Genomic DNA, 26,339 nt, shown 5'->3' on the forward strand with positions numbered 1-26,339 from the left:
CACATTTGTTTTTCTAAATCCAGGCCAGTCTGCTAAACATACTTCATACTTCATAGTTTTTCAATGCCTGTTTCCCTTGCTCAAGAGGCTAGCTATTTTCTTTTGCTCACTGGGAGCCCCGCAGAGGAAAAGTCTCTGAAAACTGCCAAGGTCAAGAGGAATTTCAGATTAAAGCTTATGTTGTGCTGTTATTTGAGTAAACAAAGGTAAATTGCAGCAGGAGGAATGAATTTAGACCACATGCAATGTGTATTTACTACAGTGAGACAAAGCTGAAATGGAAATCTTCTGTTCCCATTGTCAGGAGTGACTGAGAAGGATCGATGCAAGAGGATATGGAGGAAGACTTACCCGAGGGTGCTGGGATGAGTAAAGAAACAGCAGAGAAAGCAAGAAAAGCACCAGTAGCAATGACTGCTGCAGCATACAGAGCATCCACACAACCTGCCAGAGCAGGTCTTCATGCTGGGGCCTGGGGTTATGTCTGCACCAGTAAATTAGAACAGGCCAAGTCCTGCTCTCTACTGCTGAAGGCATGTGGCCCACCACAGCATGCATCTGTCCTCACCTCCACAGCCCTGCATCCCTCCAATCCCCTCCACCCAAAATAACCTCTTCCTTAACACCTAGCAGCTCTGGATCACGTTATCTCCCAAACCATGTCCCAGTTATTACCATCCACAATGAGTCAAACCTGGGCCAGAGAATGTACCAACCATCTGTTAACAGCCTGGACAACCAGGGACAGTGCTTCAGCCCTTGATCATGTACCGTTTATTCATACAGTTGTAGCCAGGGAGCCCAAACTGGCTGTGGAAATTGTGTTTGCCCTTCTCTGATGGATGAATTGGATGATGTGGTTTTATATTTCAGCTTCATTTAAACTGGAAGGAAGGTTTATTCATTAACTGTTTAAAATCCAGCAATCTAATTAAAACCCAGTTCTCCAGGCCCCTTTAAAGGCCAGTGGCTGAAAACAGGTACATCCAGATGGTAGTTCACCCCCACATGAGCATCTGATGAAGGACGAGCTGACTCTGCACTCTGTTCTCTGTTGACAAGTCCTGACTAGATCTCCCTTGATACAGGAGCTTAGGTACCTCACATGCATAGACATTTACATATAGGTGTTATCTTCTGGATCTGAATCCCATCCAAACTGTGCTAGTGACTGTGTTGCCATTGCCCGTGCTACTGTAGAACAGACACACTGGGAATGCAAGGCAAAACCCAAGGAATATATGTCTACATGGCAGCTATCTGGTAACATGATTGCAACTTGTAACCACAGATAAACGAGGACAGCTGTGGCCTGTCCTCTATCTTGTGAGACTTACAGCAGTGGCAGGTGCAATGGTGTAGGTGTAATTCATCAGTATTATCCAGCATCCAGATGCATTTATTTATAGATACATTGAGCCTGTGCTACTGCTCCTCCAGTGCTGTGCCTGCACTCGCTAGTCTGACACCAGCTCTGGCCCTTCTGTGTGGAGTTTGCTTGCATCTCAGAATTGCAGTGGAAATGAAGTCCCCAGACTGGGCTGAAGAACTGGGCTCCAACCATAAGGCAGATCGTGTGATCACGTAGCTTGGGATGTCTGCTCAGGTCCAAGAGGGAGAATAGCAGAGCTGGCCCTGCTAGATGTGTGAAGCATTGGCCAAGAGAGACACAGCTGTAACCAGCCCGCTGGTGCAATGTCCTTGAAACCAGCATATGGGCTTCATACCTATATCATGCTGCATACTGCTGGCTGAGCCTTGCCTGAACTTACAGGGGATGTGCCTTAGTCACTGCAAGGAAAATACAGGAGTGTCTTCTGAAGTTTATTCAAATGTGATTGAACTGTGAGAAATTAATTGGAAAAAAGAACAGCCTCTTGAACAGAGCAGCCCTGCTGCTCAGCTTCCAGTGTAAAAGTAAAGCCCAGAATGGAGTAGGAGAGATACACATGGAGACACTAATACAGATACTTTAAAACAACCATATGGAATGAATGGAGAATGAAACTGCAAAATGTACTGCAAACAGAACAAATTTGCATGAAGCTGAACAAAACCAGGGAAGTTAGACTCACTGTCTTTATCTTGTGTGAAGGTTTTGTTGAGCCTTCAGGATAAAAAGGAACTCAAAACTGTCATGTATCTCATGAAACACATCTGCTGAGCTGCTAATGGTTGTGCTGCAGGTAGAAGACATTGCTTATCAAAGGCTAAATAATGTTCTTGCTTTCATATATAAAGAGGAACTATGAAGTGTGGGAGTGGGATTCCCCAAAGCAGGCTCATGCTGGAAAAATACCTACTCCTGCACTGCTGGTAGGGCTGGGAGCCTATGACTCATTCTGCATCAATTAGGCTACTGCTCTGCTGATAATCTATACACAGATCCTGGAGGTGCATTAGCATCCCTTAGTGCTTAGACAGAAATAAAGCAAGACATAGACAAACCAAATAAATTATTGTTTTCTATGCATTGTCTATGCTAGTGATCATAATAAGAATGTTCCTTGGCAAGGTTTGGAAAAAATGAGCTCGTCATATTCCCTTTCACTCTGGAAATGTCCCAGGACTTGGAATGTTCTCAGGTAGTTTACTGCTTACAGAAAACATCACATTGACAGCCCTGAAAAATGAAGCCTTTGTTTCCAAAGAGAAGAAGCATGCCCAGTAGAAACAGATTTCTCACAATTTCCCACCAAAAGGCTGCCAGATGTTTTCTGGAAAATGGGATTTTCTGTGCAAGACTCAGCTCCTGTGCCTCTTGTTAAGAGCAGAAAGAACAGTCTCGTGTCTTCTGCAGACCCTCCTCAATGGAGCAAGGTGGCAGCTGTGCTCCTCACCACAGGGCACCCAGGCATGACAGAGAGGACACAGGTGCACACCAGGGCTCATGCTCTGCACTTGGGTGATGGCCTCCAGCATCTTCCCTCTAAGACTGATGGCACTGGAGCTGCCCCCTCCACCCCAGCCCAGCCTTGTCTCTGTCATCCCCATCTACCCTGGTGGCAGGAAACACCACAGTTTTCTATACAGATCTCTGGATATAGCCCTGCTCCATCATTTCCCTCCTCCCTGTACATGTTCACAGCTGTCCAATTTGGTTCCAGCCTGTGACAGACAGTGGTGGATTCAACCCAGTGAATCAACAGCTGATTCACCTTAATGACACACCTTGTACAGGTTCTCAAGTCACCAGCACCCAAAGATGGCTATAAATTTTTTGCTATAGAACAGCCATGCTAAAAGGTCTTACAAAATTCTGTTCCAGATACTTGGAGCACCAAATGGTTCTTTTTAGCATTTGCCTGTGATGTTGCACATTCCCATTCATCTGAGACTAAAAGAGCACCAAAGGGTTTCTCATAAGACCAAGGATAGTACCATGTAATTGGCAGGTTTTTTGTTAGTCAGCTGCCTCAGTGGGTTTAAAAATATTTTAATTGATTTAAATACACACAACATCTCTGTAATGGCTTTTAATTGTGTAATTAGTGTAAAGACATATAATCATGTAATTAGGCTGTGTAATTACAATGTGTAATAATATTGTAGTGCTGTTACAGAAATCTTGTTTAAACACAGAAGAAAAAAAGCATGCCTGTGGTTGCAAAACCATAACTGTGAGTCCCAGAGTGTCTGTAAATATCTCCTCACATATATTCCAGTTTTTCTTGTGCAATCATGAAAGTTTAAATACAGGAATATATGTTATTTTAAGGCTGAGGGGGTGACACTATATATATTTTAAATTACTCCATTAAATTGTCTGGTGCTAACATGAAATGGTTGTGTTCAGGTGGGGCATGTCTACAGGCAGAGGTTAAAAAAAGATGATGGAATTTAGCTGAAGATGTGATTATAAAGCATGCTTAATTCCTGCATGGATGCCCTCAGTGTAAAGAATAACAATGCTTTTATCACGTGGCCTAACTCTCCTTTTCTTGTGGTGAAAATGAATGCTGGCCTGATCCAGCTCTCCTTGAAGTCAGTGAAAGAGTTCCCAGTGGATTTGGCAAGATAGGCTCACACTCCTGGTGAGGCTGATCCTGCTCAATGAAAGGCTTTAAGGCTCCTCATACCTGTGGGAAATTGGGCCCTTATTCTGTTCCCCATCGCCCCTGAGTTGATACAGTCAGACTTAGTTTCAGGGGTGTAAGGCACTTGGATTCACCCAGTTTTCTGAAGCAGGGCAACGTGTCTTCAAAATAAAGAGTTTGCTGCTGTTAAGTTTCATCAGCTCCCAAGTGGATCAATCTGTTCCATCACATTGAAAAGTGTTTTACAATTCACAAAATTAAAGTAAAACGGGACTAATAGTAATTACTGACTTGCTTTGAGGAGTTCAGGTGAATGTCTCCAATTTTCATCTACATTTTACTCATTTTAAGAGAAGGATGTTAAATCCCCAAACCAGGCAGATGTTGCAGGTTTGCATATGAGACATCCTTCACCCCCAGCTGTGCAAACAATACTGTATCTGTCACCGGTTTTGTACAGAATTAATGAACAGTTTGCAAAATGCATCACATCCTCAATAGATGATGGACATATTAATAATGCCTTATTAAGATTTTGCAGAAGCATGACTCAGTTTCATTCACCCACTGGCACTGCAATTAACTAGAGTGTTTAATGTAAACAGGTGCCAATACTGCAAGGCTTCTGTGCAGTTACCTGAGTGGAAAGCCCCCCTAGCAGTGCCTCAGAAGAACTCATACAGCTGGGTAATTCCTCCTTTGCAATATGCACAGAGCACTTCAGGATGCAACAGTCTTTCCAAAGGGCCTGAGATACTTCTAAGGTCAGCAAGCAGCCATGCCAATCTAAGAGCTTGTTGCCACCGAGGGAAGGTTTGGCTCTCCCTCCCTTCTCTCCCTCCTGAACCCACAGACTGTGTGTCATCTACAACAGTCCACACATTGCTGGACCTTGTGGTGTGTTTCTGTGAGCTGATCTAATCCTAACACAATGTGAATGTATTCACCTTTTTGTGCTGTGAGCTCCAGTGTGCAGCTCAGCAGCCACAAGGCAGCAGGATGGAGCCTGCACCTGGGGTCAGAGGCTCGAGGTGGGGAAGGCAAGTGGACCTCCCTCATTTGGTGGTGATGAGCTGTTGGATCAGCTCCTATAAAACGCAGATAATCATTAAGAGCATCCAGGACAGCAGCCAAAGCACCCTTCTGTGCCACAACACATTAATTGCTAGTGGAGACTATATATTCTAATGGAGACTAAAAGTGTGTACACAAAAGAAAAATAGACTTACATTCTAATATTCTCATTTTGGTTCACTTACTAGAATAAAAATCTTACTTTTGTGGTGCTGCTTTGTTAGGAAAAAGCTGCTTCTCCACTCCTCAAAGTGACGATAATAGCAGTTCAAATGAAAAGCCACACTGCAATGCACTGAAAATGGCTGGTTTCTAACCAATCAATAATGCTTAAGAAGATGTGGATAGAATGATACACATTACAATGCTCTTTCAGGCCCTTAAAGCTTGAGTTTTCCAGGGCTACTGGGATGTTAGACAAGCAGAGAGCCTGCAGCGAAATCCACGTAATCTCCTTTGGAGGACACTACTGGCAAGAGACCATCTGCTGAGAGAGCAAGACAGCCACCAGGGCTGGAGGCACCTCCTGATGGACACGGCAGCATTTTGTTTAGAATGTGCCTTTAAACTGTCAGTTCTCCTCCTTTACCATGACAGCTCATACTCTTGGAAAGACCTACCTGCTGAATACAGAGCTGTATTCCCAGCTCCTGGCCAAAGTTGTTTGGACGATCCCAGGGTGATGGTGGATGTTTGTGCACAGCAGGACATTGCAACTCCATCCCTAACTGATCTGGGGGTGTAAGTAGCTGCTCATGGAGAGACCCACTCATTTCTTTGCCTGACAACTGACCTCTAGTTGGCTTGGACCAAACACTGCTGGAAAACTGCATGGAAACCACTCTATTCAACTGGGAAAGTGGAAAAAACTCTGAGCAAATATTTTGTTAATTTAATTTAACTCCAGGGTTCCTGTGGTGATTCCTGTTGTAATGGGGTTTGATTTCTGCATGTTTGCTGTTCACAGTTCAACCTGCTTGTTCTGCTTGTGCTATTCTGAGCAGCTCCAACTTCTGCTCACTACTCTTGTTTCTTCAGGGAGGATGGTTCCTAACTTCATGTGGTGTGGTTTTCTTCTTCCTGATCAAATATCTGACACTTTTGGAGAAATGAGAAAAAATGCCAAAGATTTCTAACTAATGAGCTGAAGCCACACAGAAAAAAACTCCGCACAATGTTCAGCTTTTTGGTGGGACTTTCTCTTTCTTGGGATTTGCTGTGAGTTAATTGATTGCTGACATGAATGCTTGTAGCAAACAAGGACTGAGATAACAGAGCAACTGTAGGAGTTTTGTTTCTGTGTGTCTTGGTGATTGCAGATTACTGCCCATCTCCAGCAGCTCAGCCAGAGCAGTTGCTACAGCAGCTGAAGTTTCTTGTGGCAGTCACTCCATGGGCACAGGTCCTGCTGAACTTGCTGATCAATTAGACAGTTTTTTCTCTGTACAGCACAGATTCTGGGGTTGCTGTTTGCGTAAGAAAACCAGCAAAAATCCTGAGCTGAACAGAGTGCAGAGGAGCCTAGTGGAGCATTAATGAGAGCATGGCATGAAGGAGAGCAGTGCTCAGCCCCACTGGATCCCACCTGGCAGCCACCTGCCAAGCTGCTCAGCACCCTGAGGAGTAGGTACCACCTTGTCCCCCCCAGTACTGCTGTCCTCCCGTCACATCCTGCCCTGCTCACTATTCATATACAGACAAATCTCACCCCCACCCTTGGCAGAGAAACACAGGTGGGTTTGGGATGCAGCTCCTGCAATGTGGCTTTCATCCCTCTGAGCAGGATGAGACTTGTGCCCTTCCCTCTTGGGTTCTCTGACCAAAACAGCACCTCCTTTCAACTTTCTCATGAGAGCTGTTTCTAGCAAATTGTATTGTACACTAATATGCACTTTTATTGTGTCTGCCTCATGAGGAACTTCAACCATTTCAGAAGCACTAACTGATAAATCCTTACAGAAAATGCTGGAGGCAAAAAAACAGTGCTGGAGCCTCAGGGGAAACTGAGGTATGGAGCAGTTATTTGCTTTGCCCAAAATAATACAGAATTGGAAACAGCCTTTTGACTGTCCACTCCTCTGCTCTGGCCTCAAGGTGAAAACTGATTCCAACCTCTTGCTCTGCTTTTTGGTTGGTTTTGAGCAAAAATACAGTAATACAGTGTTTGTTTTGAATCCAGACAACTATGGTTATTCCAGCACTGAATTACTTCTCCCTTTCCTGCACTAACTGTATTTCTTTTGATTGCAGAGGGCTAGACCAGCTCTTGATGAGGCAGAATGGGCAGCAGTGCTGGGGAGCACTTGATGTTTCTTCATCACACAACTCAGAGGACCCTGTGCAGCTGTCTGTGACTGAAAGGGGGGACACAGCCAAGACTGGGGGTTAATTCTCCACTCAAGCCCATAAATCCTGCAAATTAACGAGGGTTCTTAGCTCTGCCAGCACTGCAATAATGCAGCTATGAGGCTGTAAAGACCTAAGCGAGGCTCTGCCCTGTGTCTGTGTGGGCTGCTGTGAGTTACAGGGATCTGTGCATTGTGTTCTATCAGGTGATGTACACAAAGCCAAAGGCAAAAAAACCAAAATGCTGCTTTCCATCCGGAAACAGCATCTCAGCAACACCTGGAGGAGGGAAACAACACACAGTTGAAATGCAGAGATCGAACCAGCAGCTCAAAGCATGTTCACTTAGCACAAGGTGCTGTGTGGATATTAGCTGAGTCCTAAACCCAATCTGGCTGCGTCAGCCCAACCCTGTGCTGAGCTGCCGTGTCCCCGGGCTCGCTGCTGGTACCGAGCTCTGCTGCCACACCTCCCTCCAGGCCTGCAGCCAGCAGCAGCCCTCCAGGACCAGCATCTCCAAACCCCACCGCATTGGCGCAGTGCTGTCGCCACCTCCTTCCCTCCCAAGCCCAGGGAGGCACCTTCATGGGAAGATATGCTGCCAAAGGCTGAGCTGAGATGTACCTAACGCTCTCTTAAAACTGCCTCAGCATGCAAAGTAATTGAATTAAGATTTTTCCACTGGGTACCAACAACTTTTCATTCTGCACATCCTTTGGGTTTTTTTTAGATGCTTTGAGCCGGGAGTCACAATCCAGCTCCAGGTTGATCCCTAGGTGTAGTCAGCTGGGCAGAGGATAATGAGGTTTCTGTTTCTGGAGAAGAAAACTGTCTTCAGCTTTCTTAGAACAAAAGGAAGGTTGGAATCAAGCCTGTAACCTTTGTTCTAAGAACTCCTTGATGTAGTTTGCTGCAGCTGCAGCAGAAATCAGGTGAGAGAGGGTTGTGCTGGATGCCCACTCTGCTGGAGAAACCCACTCGTGCCCCACGCTGTCTGTGGGAGGTGCTGGGTGTGGGTTCAGCCTAAAAGGTGACTGAAGCCTGGATGGAGCTGCTGGACACAATGGGCCCTGATGCAGTGCCAGGCTGCATCCTATTTGCACTTGCTTATATCTCACGTTTTTCTCAGCCTTAACAAGAGGAATGCTGCATCTTCAAAATGCTCAATTCCCTAGACCAGGTCTTCTCTTTTTCTCTTTAAAGGAAATTGCTGCAAAGTGGCGATTGACAGTATTTGTGAATATAGCTTTTTGCTTATCTACAAGCCACTTATACTGTGGGCACTGCTTGCCTACTGCTCATTACAAAAAGATAATATCTGTTTTCTGGAGGCTAAAATAAGTTCCCCAGGCATGGCCCACAGCCCATTTAGTCTGTCAGCTGCAACAAACATCACAGCTTCAGTCAGAACTGTGGACTTCATCTCACGAAGCTAGCAGCATAAGCCCTGGTAGCATCTGGCACATTTGAATTGTGATCTGTAGATGAGAATTGATTATTTTGTATGTGCCGACCTTCTGAAAAGTTTCTTACAGCAGCTGCTGAAATGATAGTATCTCCTAGGAAGATGATCATCAGTGGAGGCAGGTCGGTTCGTTCTACCTTTTTTATCTTCAGCTGAACAAGGGAACAAATTTCCCAAACCACAACCTGAGATCGTATCGGCCTGAACTTAATAGGCAATGCTGGTTCCGTGGCACGTTCTGTGAGCTGCTCCTGCAGCAAAGCTCTGAGTGAAAGATACTGGCCATGCCTGTTTTGCAAATATTTTTAAGCACAACTGTTAGGTAAATAACCAATTTTTCAGTTCAATGGCTGAAGCAAGAAGCAGAAAAAAATAGTTTGGGGTTGAACCGAAACAGAATTTTTAGTTTCTTTTGAAAATAGGGTTCCCACTGCTCCCTATTGTATTTCTTACTTTAAACTGAAATATTTCATTAAATATTTTGTGAGTTATTTAGATATTTGCATAACTTGGTTTGTTTTTTTAAATCAGCCTAATGTTGCAGAGGAATTGGTGAAGCTTGGCTTTCAGTTTACAGCACGTGTTCTCCTCCTACATGGCCAGAGAACAGTGACCCAGCTCCTTTCCCATGGCCCCATCACTCCTCCATGGCAATATCCTGTTTCCTCTTACACCCAGGCACCTTCCATCTATGACACCCATACTTCTGATGTCCTCAGATCATTCACTAGTACTTCCAGCTCCCTTCACATCCCACTTCTTTCCAAACTCCTATACTTCCCACATGCCCCAAATGCCCCTTACAGCCTCCCTACTACAGGACCTTTGGCCTGTTTCCACTGTCCCTACATTTTCATATTAAAAAGCTAAATTTATATAAACACACATGTACACACTTATAGATACAGAAATACTTGCAATGTTTCCCCTGTAGTTTACCTAATTTTCTTTAGCGTGACAGATGATCAAGAAGCAGCGGGCAGTGCAACGTATCTGAAATGAGATTTGTGCAGACTTGGTCAGCCAAGCACTGTTAAGTGCTGATCTCCTGGCTTTCCCTTAGTGGGATCACTAGCTAGTGCTCTCTTTATTTTTTCTATCCAGTCTTTGGTGTTCAGAACAATTCTGGGAGTTTGATACTTTTCAGATGTTAACCTTTCGTTAAATTTTGTTGAAATGGGACAATGGGTTTAAAAGTTTTTAGGGAGGGGGACTGATAAACAGGTGGGTTGATAAGCACTGTAATTTCACAAGGAAATTCTTTTGATGGGAAAATAAGGAATGTTTGCTTTCAGATACAAAGATGAAATGTATTAGCATTAAAAAAAAAATCCAACTAAAGCAAAGCAATAAATTCAGCAGCCATCCCTTAAAAGGTTTTGTTTCTTGATATACTATTGCTCACTGAAATTGCAGTTTCTCAAAAAAGCCTCCATAACTGGGTTTGTGTTGGTTTGAGATCTAGCTGGTGTGCACTGTGCCACAAGGAATCATGCAACGTTGTTGAAATTAAAGTATAATTTCTGCATATATTGATTGTCATTGAAAAGTTGATCCATTTCTCACAGGACAGGGAAATATAACAATTAGAAATGTTATCCTTGCTACCAGCTCTTAAACAATGTGAATTTAACTCCAGAACTTGGACATGCTGCAAATCTAAATAGGGAACTACAGTTCCTTTACTTGTGTTATCCCAATGTGTAAGGCATGATGCAAGGATATGCCCTGCCACTCTAGTGCCAAGGCTGGTTTGCCTGTCATTGTCTTCTTAAAAGCAACAATATTAATGCAGTCCTGGGAGGATGGGAGGGTCACCCATTCATTGCTATAAGATACAAATTCTTTCTTTAAGTGAGAATGAAAGTTAAAAATTGGATTATCCAAATGGGAGTGGAGCACAGAAGGAAGAATAATTTTATCTTAAATACCTTGTTCTGTTCATTGGGAATTGGGAGCTAGTCTGTCACTAGAAAATTTCAGACAAAACAAAATTATAATCACTGGAGACTAAATTTCTTGGAAACTTAGAGAAGGAAGAGTCAAATACTAGGTTAATTCACTTTACTAGTTCAATAGGATTCAAATGCTAATGTGGAGTGGGAATGAAAAGCAACTGCTGTACTTTCCAAGGCAAACACCAGCCATTGAAAGCTGACTTCTGGCTCTACCACATAGCCCTGCCAAATCAAGTCAGCTGTCTCCTCACATGTTCACACTGCACCCATCTCCATCACATGCCCAATCTGCAAAGACAGTCCTGTCAGGAGCAGGCAGTTACTGTTCTTCAGAAAGACCTCACTTTTTGGGTGCATGATGTTTGATACTGACAATCCATTTTCAGAGATTTGAGAGGCATGTCCGGGTAAATTCCAGTTCTGGACACAGATATTAGATAGTCAGAATTAGGAGTCCAATGATGAAGGCATCCAAAGGTAGGTTATGTTCTCCATTTTTTTCTGAGTCTTCCTAGTTAGCATCTTTGTTAGTACAGGGTTAAGATATATGGTGGGTTGTGTGTTTTTTGTTTTTTTTTTGTTATTGGCATCTGTCTACTATCAGCTGAGCAGAAACCAACCTCTTTTTATATACTTCATCCATTTGTCATTATCCAATTTTCCATCAATTTTCATCAAATATGTGCTATACTTCAGTAAATGATCTAGAAATGAGAAGTACCAAGCACCTCAAACTGTCAAATCTAGTCAGTTCACAAATTCCACTCTTAGAAAAAATGCACAAAGAATTAACTAGACTGGACAAATGATGAATTGCTGCATTTTTTCCTGTTAAAAAATGGAATTGGTCAAAGCAGTGGACTTGAACCTGAGTGATAGCTATGATAGCTCACATATACTTAGTATATGATAACATTTACCTCTTCTTCCCAAGCAGACTAAGAATGACAATACCTTTCATAATGCTTTTACTCTAAGAGTTTAAAATTAATACTAGATATACCTTAAAAATTAGAAAAAAAAATATTTTTTGATGATAATATTTTTTTTTCTGTAACTATGAAAATATAAATTGAGACACCTAGTACTCAGATTATGGAAACTGAAGGTCTGAAACAGAAGTGAAATAAAGAGATTTGCTAAGCAAATAGGATACAAATACATGTCATATGAGAAGAGAGGCAAGAAAGGCAAGGAAAAGAAAGAAAGGAAAACCAAGGTAGAACTGAGGCACAGCCCAGGGCACCTGACTGGAAAAGAAAATGGAACATTTAATATTATTTATTGTACATGCCTAGTTTAAGAGAGTTTATACTTTCTCTGTCTTCAAGTTTTTCAAAGAGGGCCTTAATTTATGCCAGAAGACCTCATAACTATAGGTTCAGGCAAACATAGGCTGATGATAACTGATTTCAATGCTATGCAGAGCTTTAGAGAATGTTCTGAAGAATAATGGGACAAAAATGTAATGCAGTTTTCACAGGTGTGGAACTAACCTGATGGGTTTTAGGTGTAGCTTTAGAATATTAAAAAATAATCTAAGTAATATATAGTGTGCATGTTGGGGGCCAATGTCACCAGCCACCAGGACCTCTCACAGTGCTTACCCTGTCTCCTTGCTATGGTAAATTTTGCTTGTAAGACCACACTAAGGAAGGCACTCTGGGAACTGATAAACACAGAAGCTGAGAGGACATTCAAAGCAACGTGCACTCATCTCCATAGGCAGAAAGTAAGGATTTGGGTGGAAAGAAAAAGCATACAAAGACATCACTACCAGGTGAACCAACAGGACCCAGACTGTTGGTTGCTCTGCCTTCCTGCTTGGACCTCACAGCACCATGAGCTTCCTGGAGTTCTCTCCATATTTCACAGAATCACACAGAATCACAGAATCGTCATGGTTGGAAAGGACCTCTGAGATCACCAAGTCCAACCATAAACAAACAAACAAACAAAACACCCAACCTACAATCTCAGCCACTAGAGCATGCCCTGAAGTTCTGCCTGTTTCTTGAGTATGTCCAAGGATGGTGACTCAACCAACTCCCTGGGCAGGCTATTCCAATGCCTGATCACTCTTTCTGTAAAGATATTCTTCCTAACGTCCAATCTAAACCTCCCCTGACACAACTTCAAACCATTTCCTCTGGTCCTGTCCTTATTCACTTGGGAGAAGAGGCTTCTTCACTAAGTCAGATCTAGTCTTTGCCTAGAAACAAGGAGAATTGGTTCCTTCCAAAGTGGACACCCTGTGAAAGCCAGAGATCCAAGCAGTGGCCTTTGGATGACCTCTTTGTACTCAGCTCCAGCTTCTGCACAGGTTCCCATGTTGTCCTTTCAAAAACACTTTCCATAGTACAGAGGCAAAGGTCAATATTACCCTATCCACAAGTTTTTTGAAGCTGATGTTGGGTGAGCACTTAATCTGTATCTATTTACAAGGACATTAAGTGCACGGAAAAGCAATGGACAGGCTTCAGCTGGACTTAGGAAAGAAAGTAACACCTTGGCAAACTGTTTGTGATCAGGATCTTATACAGAAATTATTGTGAAATATGAAATCCTATCAGCTCATGCTGTAATCTTCAATACTTAGCATTTTTAGAACATTTTTATACCTATATTGGTGTTCTAGTACAACTTTACTACCTCTAACCTTTGTGAAAACCGCTTGATAGATGAGCAGACACAGCCTGGGATGCCAGCTGCTCACTGGCTTATAAATGATTGATCAGTGTATAAACCTGCTGATCTTCTGGCATCATTGCAAACATACAGCTTCTAATAATTTCACAGAGCCCTTTTAGGGATTTATTTAAGCTAAGCTTGGTGGTCCTCTTAAGGAAAATAGTTGGGCTGATAGTTATATGGGAATATTTATTGTACTTAATAACATGTCAACTTTGCCCGTGTGGGTTAAGGATTAACAGCTACAGAGCAGCAGGGACCATATGTATAAAACTGAGGCAGAACAATGGAGGACAGTTGTACTCTTTAAACAACCCCTGCCTTTGCTTGGAAGTGCTGAAGCTACACAACAGTGAATGCTTAGAGTTTTTCAGCTACCATTTTAAATTCGACAATTAGATGCTGCAGGCGAGTACTGAATAGACACAGAAATGCAGCCTTAATGCTGATACAAATGTTTACTCTCCCAAGCAAAGTTGCTCCTTAGCCATTTGGCTTTACTTCTTTCCATGTCACCAAATCCAGCATTTCCATTAAGGATGCAAGTGTTGTTTCTTTCTGGCTGTTCTCCTAAGTAATGGCACTTTTATACTGTGCCAGCATGGCTTCTGACCAAACTCCCAATCAACTCTTTGACACTCCTTAACATTTGAAACATACTGAATGATTTCCAGTACAATTCCACTTTCTCTAGTAGACCAATGTTTGTCTCTGTAGGATATATGAAGTTTGATCATTATTGCTTTATCAGATTTTTATTTGCAAGGGGTCAGGGAGTTGTTATTGTCAGAGTGTAACGATAGTTCTTCAAAGGAAATATGAATGTATTTGATACACATCAAACAGTAAAACACCTGAAAAATGTTGTTTGAAACTCTGTGCTCAAGGATTAGCATAAGTAAGATTCATGGTATTTAGAAAGTGTATGGATTGCTCTAATGGAGCACCCTCTAAAATTCTTACTGATTTCACAGGATGAAAAATAACCCCACCGCATAATCATGCCCAACATGCCCAGTGGAAAAGCTTTGAGGATTTTGGTTCAATAATCTACTTTAAAAGAATAGTAGTAAACATTTTGTATATAATGAGTCCATTTTAGCTATGCCAATCTAATTTGGTTTCTGAATGTGCTCTTTTTGAAGCAACCGCTAAATAACTGAACTATTGTACTCTGCATCCATTTTAGGAGGCATTTACACAACACTGCTATTTTTCTCAATTTTTATTCAGTGTGCACTTACCTTTCACATATATTATTATGGTAGAAATGTAAAAAGTACAGCTAACCTATTGCCTCTGTGTTCAGGAAGCAAGAAATTAGCTACCTTTACACCCCATTGCTGGTAACAACACTGGTGGATTTGCTCAGAATTTCAAGATGGTTGTTCAGCTATTAGATCCTAGAGTGGGCATTCAGGGTCTACAGCTATACCAGACAGCGGGGAGTACTGAAGATCTACTTTTGTTGACTGAACTCTCCAAGTGCAGTGAGAGGTTATGAAATCCTTGGGAGAGTGGGGAAGAAAAGCAGAAGAATCACAGGGAAGCACAACATGCTCTGGCACTGTTCATTCAGAGAACGGGGAGAAGGGGGCTTGGGTTGGGATGCTTTTGTGTCTGAATTCAACACACATGTAGAAAAAAAAAATGGGTGGCTCCTGGTCTCTTCTTCTTCATGTCTTTTAATCTCCTTCTATTGAGGAGGAAGGAGATAGACCTACAACATCAAGATTTTCTGCAAATTGCTGGGAGCCAGTAGCAATGCCCATTTTCTCTGTCAGCTGCTGCGGTCACAGAAGACTTAATGGTTGTTACCAAATGGCTGATTCTATAAGCGTGGACTGATGAAAAATGATACACCAAGGAGCAAGAAACTAGCCCTGCACTGACAGGGAATATATATGGAAAGTCAGATGAGCAGGAGCTGGAGCAGTGCTGGCAGACAGAAGGGCTACTGAGCATCTTGGGAAGGAAATGCTGAGCAGAAGCAGAGGGTTGTAGCACCTCTGGGTACGGCAGAGTGAGAACCACTCCAGGAACAGTGTCCAGCTCTGATTCCACATTTTACATGGTGCAGATAAAGTGGAGGGGATTCAGGCTGTCTTACAGCCTGTGTGATATTGGAGGCTAGTTTGAATGATCATGCTGATTGGACACAGAGCTATAAAAAGAGCACTGAGTTTTGGTTTCATTGTGAAAGCATGACAGGAACTCAGTGATTAGGAGAGAATAAATTTGGAACATCAGAAGGTAGGAACTGAGGGAAAGAGCATAGAGACACCAAAGCACTGCTCTGTCTTGTGTCAAAAGCTGTCATCTAGAAGGGTGCAAGTGTTTTGAGATGAAAGAGCATTTTGAGATGCAATGACATCCTCATGCCAGCTCATTATGATCCTGAAAATGTTCAGATTTACAAAACTATGGTGAAGGTTGTTCATAAAATCCAATGTGCTGTGGTGTTGTAAATACATTTAGTCAAACAGGATTGCAACTAAATAACTATTTTCAGTTTCACCAAGTCTGCAGAGTACATTTCATGCTATATACTCTCAAAGTAGGTGCATAAAAATATTTCTGACAGCTGGAGTGCTTGCTTGCCAAATGCCTAAAGATTAAACATAACAACATGGACCATGTGCTATGAACAAAATAATTTATTTCATTTAAAAACATGAATTAAGAAAAAAATAATATCCTCCAGATAGAAGTGATAGGCAAAACCTTGATAAAATATCTAAGGATTATAATTTCACTTGTTATCTATTGTGTACCTTTCTAGCAAATTAAGATAGTACATACTTAGAGCAATCTTGAGTGCAATATTATTAACCAATATAATGTCTGTCTTCACTTCCCCTGCTCTTTTCTGGTGTTGTATCAAGTAAAACTGTACAAACATATTCAAGTCAACAGACAAAGCTCCTGGCAGTTGAGAGCAGAACCCTCACTTTCAGTCACAGCAAATTCGGCCCTAGGAGGGTCATCCCAGAGTGAAGGCACTAACACACGTGGGTGACCTACTCTGGGCCTGTTCCAGGACCAGGCTCCCAAGCATCCAGGGAGAGGTCAGTGGAAATGAAAAACTGGACTTAACAAGCTTGTCACTCAGATTAAGATGAGGAACTCACAGAAAGTCCAGATCAACTCTGGAAGTGGTCCTGAAAGACCTGGAGCAGTTTCAAGGTTCAAGGATAGAGCAATATAATAATGACTGGCTAAACAGAGAAAAACTACACTGCCAACATCTACTTGTTAATGTAGTAAGTGGCCTTGGACATTACCTGTAACAGAAACCAGGAAGAGCCAGATATCTCAAATATCTAATTAGGTATTACTTAAATGTCTCATTGAATGTAACTTTGGGAAACACTTTGCTTTGCTTTAATTTTGGATTTTTTGATAGGTCCTTTATTCTAAGGCTACTGACAACATCCTTTGTTTCTGTTGATACTATGTCCAGTAAGGGACCACTTTTTTCAGATCTTTCGTTTGCAGATAGAAAATGATCCTGGCTTTATGAAAGAGCTGAAGAAGTGCCAAAACAAATTCACAGTGGAAATGAGATAATTAAGTGAATGACTTCTTCAAACATGAAAAAGATTTCCAAGAAAATTACTGGAACTTGTTTCAAGAAGGAACAATTCAGCTCAGATCTACAGGCTTCCTCTCTGTGTGAGGACAAGACTTTAGGGCTGATGTGAACATATGGGCAGCCCAGACAGCTCTCTGAAATGGCAGACTGGACTGGGCAACAGGAAAGTCCTCAAAGATCAGCTGTTCCCAGTCACAGCCCAGATTCTTGGCACAAATCTGCCTTGATTTTTCAAGTCAATATTAACACTTTGCCCAAAACCACCCATGCCAGAACAGCTGAGCCACAAACATTCCTGTTCTCTGCCCTTCCTCCTAAAAACATAGTTTCTATCAGTAGGGAAGAAGGTGTGGATAGTGGAGTATGATAATCTTTGTGTGTGACTAGCCCTACCTAGGGAGAAATATGTGCCAGCTGCTTCACTTTATACAACCACCTATTGTGAAACAGTTCTGATATTTTCTCCAAGCTTCAAAACACCATTTTTAATGCAACTGGTAGTGATTAGACTTGCCACTTTCTAGATCAGTAAACAGGATCTCAACTGTAACAGGCCATAGGTTTCCTTTTAAGTAAACAACACATATCTCCAGATCTGTCCCTGCTTTGTATGGACTTGTATGACCAGCTCGGAGTTAGTTTTACCTTCCTACAGCACCTTCTATTGACTTACTCCCCGATTCCTGTGCATCATGTCACTCCATTTCACGATGCTCAACCTCTCTGCTGCCCCACAGAATTATTCAGCTGACTACAGAGCCCATACAATGCACTGAGTTCCCTATGACATTTAAGAAGCACTTTTTTGAGGCTGCCAAGCTTTTTGCTACCTTCAAGTCCCCATATTCGATCCCTCATATCATGAGCTCATTAAATGGAGTGATAATTTGTTTAACCAAGCTATTGTATGGGACCACTTCCAGAGTGTGACATCTTTCTATGAGACAGAAAGCACTTCACCATGTGTTTCCTTCATTAATGAACAAGGAACTAGGACTCTTTTTTCATGGTCTCAGACTTCTTCAGTTAAGTAATTAATGCATATGTTTAGGACTAATTTTACTTTCTCATTATAGAAAGTAGAGCTGTAAAAGGAACTGCTGGATCAGCTGATGCATCAATCAGCACTACAGCAAGATTGACCTTTGTTTAATAAGGTATTTTAATCAGCTTTAAACTTTTAGTTTTGATGCCTCATTTGCCTCCCCTTAACAGTGCCATCATTTAGCACACTGGTGAAATAGGTCAATGATAAAATACTTTTAGCAGGGCTTAGTCTTGGGATACATACTTAAATAATGATTCCACCAACTCATTCCTCCACATTTAAAAGGAAGTGAATTAGACAAATTGAATTATAGATCCAAGCTCAGTAAGAGAACCAGGAATCCAACTCAGCTATCCTGAACACTGCTCCAGGGCTTTTGCCTTACTGCCAGTAGAAAAATCCAAGTAGCCTGTTCCAGACATATGCATGTGTTTTTCACATGCTCATAACCACAGAAGTAGACACTTTCAAAAGGAAGACCTGGAAGCATCTTCTAAGTCTGTATTGAAGAAGCTTGACTTCTGATCTCACTTCCCAGTTTCTTCCCTTCAGTTTCTACTAAAACCTCCAAAATACTCTGATTTTCTGTCTGCTTTAGTTTGAGAACATTCTCTCATTGGAGGTTCTCAGACTTCCAGCTCTGATCTCTAACAACCGAGTCCTACACAACAGTCTAGACTGTTGTAGAAGATGGAGCCCAGAAATCCTCTGGCTGGAGCTGTTCTGTTTGTGTGACAGAATTCAATATACACAGGGCAATAGAATACATGACACTAAGGCACTGCAAAGATAGTCCTGGATTTGGATTCAATGACTGTTCATACAGTCCTTGGATGAAAATTCGTATGTTGAGCATAGATCCTATGATAGTTCTATGAGAATATTCATCCTGGAGAGATTAGTTCCCTCTGCAGCCAAACATAATGAAATAGTCATGTTTACATTTTCTCTTAGTAAAATATTATTTATATAGTTGGATTCACAGGCAAATGGTTGCCATTATCTAAAAAAGGGGAAAAAAATCTTGTAGTTTGGCTTCTAGTTGCAGGATTCTAGATGAAACACGTCTCTTACTACTCGCTTACTGTTTTTGTACTCAGAGGTCATTATGCCATTGATACCTGAAGGAAAAGAGGTTGTAATTAAACAAAGAAATTAATTAATGGAGCTAAGTGCAGTAATGATATGATAGATTAGGCACTTTTCAGCTGAAGCTGAAAGAGAACATACGAGCTCTTCACAGATGTGACACGACTTAGTCCTTGGCTGACATGGCAGAGAATCATGTTTTGAAGCTAGAAACGAGGGCCATGAATTCCCAACCTGGAACCTATGGCTAGGGGCTCCAAAGAAGAGCCTGATTTTGCCTTTGAAGACCAGAGTATCTAAATACTTCTCTGAGATAAGAGCATAAAGCTTTTGACACAGTTCCAGATTCCCCTGGCCAGCTGCAGCCTGGCAAGTGCGTGTGGTGGGCTGTCTATAGTGATCCATCACAGATCAGTCCCCAGTTAGTTTCTTCCATGTTTCCCTTCTGAAATGGAAATTCAAATGGCCGAGTTGCTTCTGAGTTCAAAGTCACCTTAAGCACTTTGAACATGGAGCCACACACTGAAGCAGCAAAAGGCTAAAGTAGATCTCTCCTGAACTCTTTAGAAAGGAAAGAGACTAGCACACATGAAAAGAAATACCAGCCTAAAAAAGGGAAAAGTGTAATAGAAATCCTGCATTTTATATTTGAAAGCATTTTTATTTTTGAAAAGTACATGCTAACTAAAATGAAAAGGGGCCTACATTGACTTTCATTGTGTTTCAGGAGTCAGGGGGTACACAGCTTTACAAAAAAGGGACTATATAATTTTATTGGATAGAAAATATCCAGTATACTTGGGTATACAGGGGTATACATGATGTTCTGACTGGATCATGCTCTCTATTACTACCCAGGCTGTTGGCAATTCTGTTATGCATTGTAGCTATATATGTAAACTTAATTCAGGTATCAAAATTAGCATGTTTATTCACCTAATTTTAAATGAATTAACCTGAATGTTTGTGAGTGTATGCCAGGAGAACTACATGTGGATAAGCAAAGCTTTGTAATTTTGCAGCAGTTTGCACATGCACTGCAGCCTGAGCTCTTTTCCTTTTGGAGAATGACAGCTGGTGAGCTTTCTGCCATGTAGTGCCTGGACAGGACAAGTGCACCACTAGCCTCCTGTCACTCACCTCCAGACACCAGGACTTCTGCAGATGGTTTGCTGTTGCAGAAGCAATCACATGGGCTAGCTACTCCTGTTTCCAGAAGAAGACTCTCCTGCTAGAGGTGCACAAAGTTCCATGCAAGACTATTATATTTTTTTCTTTTACAGAAAACTGCTTTGTCACCAAGAAACAACTTCCCCTTAGCTTCTGTCTTGAAGAATGCTTATTCTGCAGTGACTGCAGCTCAGGCAGGTGATTGGAGCCAGCCTTCAACAACTTGGATCAGGTCTTGCCAGAGCTTGTATGGACAATAATGAGGGTGTGTCAACCAACTGGCAAGTCCTGGGTTGGCCACCCTGCACTGAGCTCTGCCATGAGCTCTCTGCAAGGTGGCTGTTGGGAGTGATGTGATGCAGTTTGAGTCTGTGCAAGTTGCAGTCACTGTTGGTAGGCGAATCCTTCAAACCTCCTGTCTAGCTCCTGGCTCCTTTTATCTATTTCAGCCTTAGGCTTATAACTCCGGGAAATCTTTGGTGCAAATTGCTTATCTGTGACCATAATGGTCCCGAAGATGAGTCAGGTGTTAAACATAAAGACCTTGTGAAGCTGTTCTGTCCACCAGAAAATCCAAGGCTGTCCACAAAGTGCATCATTCACTTGCTCTGACTGCTATGGCTTAACATGATCGTTTATTCTGAATGCTGCTGTATTTATAATGCAGAGCATATTACCACTTCCTACCATAGAAAGTAATTGCCTTGCACTCTCTGTTTCTTTTGGAAACTTCTCATTTGGTGTCTTCACCCTTTGGCCAGAACTTTAATTTGATGTCATTAAGACATTGTAGTTCAAGATACTAAATTATGTATTATATAACACATCAAGTTTTCTGCCTGTTGTTGATGGTTCACTCAAAATGGTGTTGATGAAGCTTAAAGCTAAGGTGAATTCTGACTATTTTTGTTATCACTCTGCGTGTCATTAGTTTAATAACATGCAGGCCTTGAAGTCATTACCATTAATTCCTATAAATTAAATAAAAACATGTAATACTCTTTCCTCCCCTCCTTTTGCTAATGGCATAAACAGAATGTGAAAGTTTTTTTGGAAATAGTATTTTTCCTTCAAAAGGCAGTTTTATAAATGAAAAAGGTATGGATTGTTGTATAGAACCCGTGTGATTACGAAACTGCATTAATAGACTCTGACCTGAAGAAAACCTGCTAAACTTGAGTTACATTTCTCAGAGATAAAACCCACGAGGTAGTTACTTTCACACCTAAGCAAATATGAAATTGCTGTGTTTCGTATACTTTTAACTGTTTTCCTGTCACCAGTGCTCAGGAACAGCTGTGGTGGCAGGTACCCGCTCAGCCACTGCAGACTCTCGTTAATGAGTCTGCAGGAGCTGATCTGCAAGGAAGCCTCCAGACAGAGCTGTTACCTGATGAAGGAAACAGCAGCCCAGATGTCTGATCATTGCTTAATAATTTCTTGTTCTTGAAGGTTTTTCCACATAAATGAACGGTGTTGTGACTGTTACACTCGATTTACTGTCTCTTCCCTTCTGTTGAACTACTGCTTAATCACTTCTACATGCATGGGGCAAAGCCCCAGCAGCAGAGAAGAGCTGACAGGGTCAATGGAGGTTCCTCTTTGGTACAGTGTGGGTTGCTCTCCAGGTGCATTATTCTGAAAAGCCTCAACTGTCCCTTAAGGGGACACCTCACTCATCACAGGCTATGTGATATCCAGGCCTGTGACCAGAGGACATCACCATCATCAAGGGGAAGCAGTCACTGAGGTCCCACCCCGGGTGTAGCCCTGACCATGCATCCACATTTTTTGCCTCTTAGAAGACAGCAGCAGTGCAGGAGAGAAAGGGCTGCTCCTCGTCCATACCTGCTACACTAAGAAACCAGCATAAGCCTGGAGGCACACCTCATGTAGATGAGGAGGGGGAAGAAGGGATGAAGGGGTGTTTAATATTCATGGCTACTTCTTATAAGGGCTTTGACTTCACATTGTAAGAGTAGCTTGGGAGGCTGAGGGTGGTATTGCCTATATCCTTAGTCTTAACTTGTCTGTATGAGAGGCATGCTAGTGATATTTGCATATTTCAGTATTTTTGCCTCCTGGTCATTTTCAAGAGACACAAGGATACTTTGTATGTGGACAAATGCTGATGAGTAGTTCTCCAGTATCTCTTAACCTGAAAGGGGGCAAGGGGATGTAGTTTATGGGGCAAGCATTAAAGTCCTCATGCATATGCCACACATTTCAGGGGTACAGACAGGAGGATGTTTGGCACAATTCAAGGACAAGTGTTGGCCCTAATGGCCTACCAGCCTCTTCATCATTGTGGTGTAGGTAACCAACACCCTCCCTAAGCACAGACCACTGCCTTAAACTGGTCAGCTGAGCATGCAGCCAGTGACTGCCAGGATTACAAAACCTGCCTCACAATCCTAGCCACAAACCCAGAATCTTCCTCCTAAATGCCATTAAATGACTTCTCACTGCAAAAATGCATGAGTACTACCTACACATCCCAGTTCCTGCTTCAGAGTACAGACTTTCTGATAGAAACCTCTCCTTGGTCTCTGGGACCATGCCCCAGAGCCCAAATCCATCAGCACAGTGTTGGGAACAGCAAACTACAGCCCATCTTGTACCAAGGTCAGAGACCACTGAAGGGAATTATGTGCTTGTGCCTTGTTGTAGCAGCGAGTTACTCACTCAGTAGGATGCAGGCAGGGTTTCCTGACATCCAAAAGACCAGAAGAAGGAATGATCTTTGGCCAGCAAAGCAGAGAGCTGGTGCTCTGCTGACACTGGTACCTGCCATGTCCCCACCACTGACAGGGGTGGTGGTGTCCCTCATGGCCCTGCTGTACTCTCCTGGGACTGTGCCTGACAGTGACACATGCACGTGGGGAAATGTTGGAGGGTTGCAAGGGGATTTGGACTTGCCTTGTTGTTGCTTACTGGAAGCTTTTTGTGATGAGGGGGCAGAGGATGTCCTTTTTAGAAGATTATATGCCTTTTTAAAAACATTAGGCTTGACTGTGAAGGACAAAGTGGCATGAGCCCCTTTTTATTGAGTTCTGGTTTGCTTTGAAGCTGCTGGTGTGGTACATTTCTGTGTTTAATCCAAGAAAAATGAGCTCCTGAATGCTTTTGTCTAACATGCTGAGGTCCAAATGTTCTGGCAGGAGCTTGTGCCAGCAACATGAGAGGTGATGAGCCTCAAGAAGCCATTTTTTGTTCACAAGGTGCCAAAACAGATGAGGTTCTTTGATAAAAGTAGTTGTAGGGTTCATGAACTCTGTATGGTATAGAGAAATCCAACATAGTGCTGATGCCAAAAGCACTTACGGCATAGCTGTGAATGCTTTTTTGATAAGTATTTTAATTTCCAAATACAGATGAATATTATTTTTACAGAAAAGAGCCACAGGGACAGTCCTTGAAACTGGTGGCCTCAGTTTACCTGCAGAACAAATGTACACAGGCAATTGCGAGCAATATACACTTTCCTTAACGGACAACATTAGTAGGCTCTACCCAGGTCTGGAATCACATGTGAAGTTCAGTTTTTAAGTCTTTTTATCTTTGGGCTGAGTGTGTTGATTGTCTGCGATTCAGCAAGCACCAGTGTGATGGTGCTTTCAGATACATGGATAATGGTCCTCTGGAGCAGGACTGAGACCAGCTATTTTTGTACAACATAGGCTGCCAAACAGCTTTTGATGTCCAATCCAGTGGTGAAGGGCTCCTAATATCTTTGCCTTTATTAGAAGCAACCTACAGAATTACAAAGGTGCTGGACGAGCTGAATGCTGAATCATGCACCAGGGGACACTGGGTGAAAACAGTAGGGGATCACTGTGAAACAGATAAAAGATAAAACTTCTTTAGCTTTCAGTAGTGAGCTTCAGGAACTCACTGCCATGTGATGCTGTAGAAGCTGGCAGTATCAGCAGGTTCAGAAGGGATTAGATAGATCCAGGGACAATGGGCCTATTAAAGAGACAAGGCAGGGACGTGCCCTCAGTGGTACCTGTCACATCAGATGCACAGCTGGAGTTGCATGAAGGGGCTGCAGAAATCAGCCAGGCTTGCACATGGTCACCAAACAGCATCGCTCCCTTTGCAACTGTGTGAAAAACTACAGTGCTGAGGCAGTTTCATGTTCTTAATCTAGAAACATGTTTTATCCCCAACCCACTGCATGAATATTCAGTTGCTACAGCTTCCTAGATTCCTGTGAGCTGACTAATGAGCTCAAAGCAACACAATTAAACAAAAACTAGGATTCTTCTTCATTCCTGGCTCTGATCCTTAGTTCATTGGTGCCTTGCTGTATAGGTGGCCCCATTACACAGCTCATTAGCAACCTGCCAAGCCCATGCTCCCTCCTTAATGGTGCTAACGCATGGAGTGGACCACTGTGTTACAGCCATTCATACTACAATGCAAAACCAAATTAACAAATTTTCCATGGGGTACAGAAAGAGATGGAGATAATGAAATTAAAATGCTTGTGAAATAATGTACAAGTGGGTAACACAAAACCATCCCATCTACAGCTCTAAAAACTGTTTTGGATAAGTCATGCATAGTGTAGCAATTACGGCAGTTTCAAGCTTTCTTATATTTTGGAGGCTGAAAAGCAAAACTTCCTCTGCCCCTTGCATTTCCTCTTTCCCAGCAGCTTAGGAAGTAAGCCCACATGCCAACTTTTAAGTATAAAACAAAATGAAACCAATCATTGTTTTAAAGCAATTGCCCTCGAGGCGACCCAATAATAGTGTTTCTAAAGCAGTCCTACCTTTGTTTTCCAACTTGAGCTCCTCCGCTAGCAAGCTGTCTTGTCTGTTGCCAAGCACAAATGCCAGAAATGAGAGGATCAGGGCATCCAGGATTCCAATAATTGCCAGGATATAAGCCCAGCGGACTGAACAAGCCCCCAGCGTGTACTTGTCTGTCTTTTCACCACACATCCTTTTTACCTCATCTGAATCCCAGCCATCAGGAAAAATCATACAACCCAGGACGAGACAGGCAGCTTGGAGAAAAAAGAAAAGGAGAACAATGGGATAATGAGACCAAAGTTTCATTTTTATGAGAACCTACATAGTTATCATTAAAGCAACACACTTTTCCATCCTGAGTTTCAAAGCTTGGTTACTTACAAACAAGTCACAGAATTATATACTATGTTTAAGTATTTAATATAAAAATTTAAGATAAAACATCAATTGCACACCTTGCTTAAAAAAAAAAGTTACATCCTGAATCCCTGGCCAGTTTTTGTACAAGTACAATCACATTTTTCTGGTGGGACTGATTTCTTCATTGTAATATGAAAGGCTCCCACAAAACAAAAGGGGAAAATTATTAATAACCTGGATGTTCAAAGGAAACCCTGGATTGCTGTCAAATGGTCAGGCAAACAAACCAGAGAAAAAGAAGAGGAAAAAACCTGCCTATCATTTTTGGTAATCTAAGTGCTGGTAACACACTCAGGTAACAACAAGGGTTTTCTCTGTCAGTTGAAGTACCCCTTTAACTGAAATTTGTTTTATGCATAAGGTTTGTAGTCCTCAAAAACACAAGTAATGACATTGTTCTGCAAAGAAAAATAAGCTGTCAATATTGGTGTCAACTTCTGATCTGGTTTACCTGAGAAATCATCACATGACATCTCAAAAGCAAAAAAAGCCCTGATCCTTTTAACACCAAGAAAAATGCAAAGCCCTTCCCTGCACAGAAAGCTAGCTGATATCGACCACCAGCTGCTCTGGGTAAGGGCAACCCTACCTGGGGTCAGGGGCAAAGGGTGGGTGTTCAGGTCCCCATCCATCAGCCCAGGTGACTGCTAAAGGACTGAACTTACTTTTTAAGTAGCAGAAAT

The 26,339-nt window shown here is 42.2% G+C and overlaps 1 protein-coding gene across 2 annotated transcripts in view; it reads right to left on the bottom strand.

Annotated features, from left to right (window-relative positions):
• The window catches only part of LHFPL3 (LHFPL tetraspan subfamily member 3), a 238,160-nt gene that overhangs the window by 47,641 nt on the left and 164,180 nt on the right, over positions 1–26,339 (bottom strand). For both annotated transcript variants that reach the window (XM_051607895.1, XM_051607896.1), the window contains exon 2: positions 25,254–25,490. In XM_051607895.1, coding sequence (XP_051463855.1) covers positions 25,254–25,490 — 237 coding nt within the window. The remainder of the gene's footprint in view (positions 1–25,253; positions 25,491–26,339) is intronic.

The sequence above is a fragment of the Apus apus genome, chromosome 1, assembly GCF_020740795.1.
Source record: "Apus apus isolate bApuApu2 chromosome 1, bApuApu2.pri.cur, whole genome shotgun sequence".
NCBI classification, from domain to species: domain Eukaryota; kingdom Metazoa; phylum Chordata; class Aves; order Apodiformes; family Apodidae; genus Apus; species Apus apus.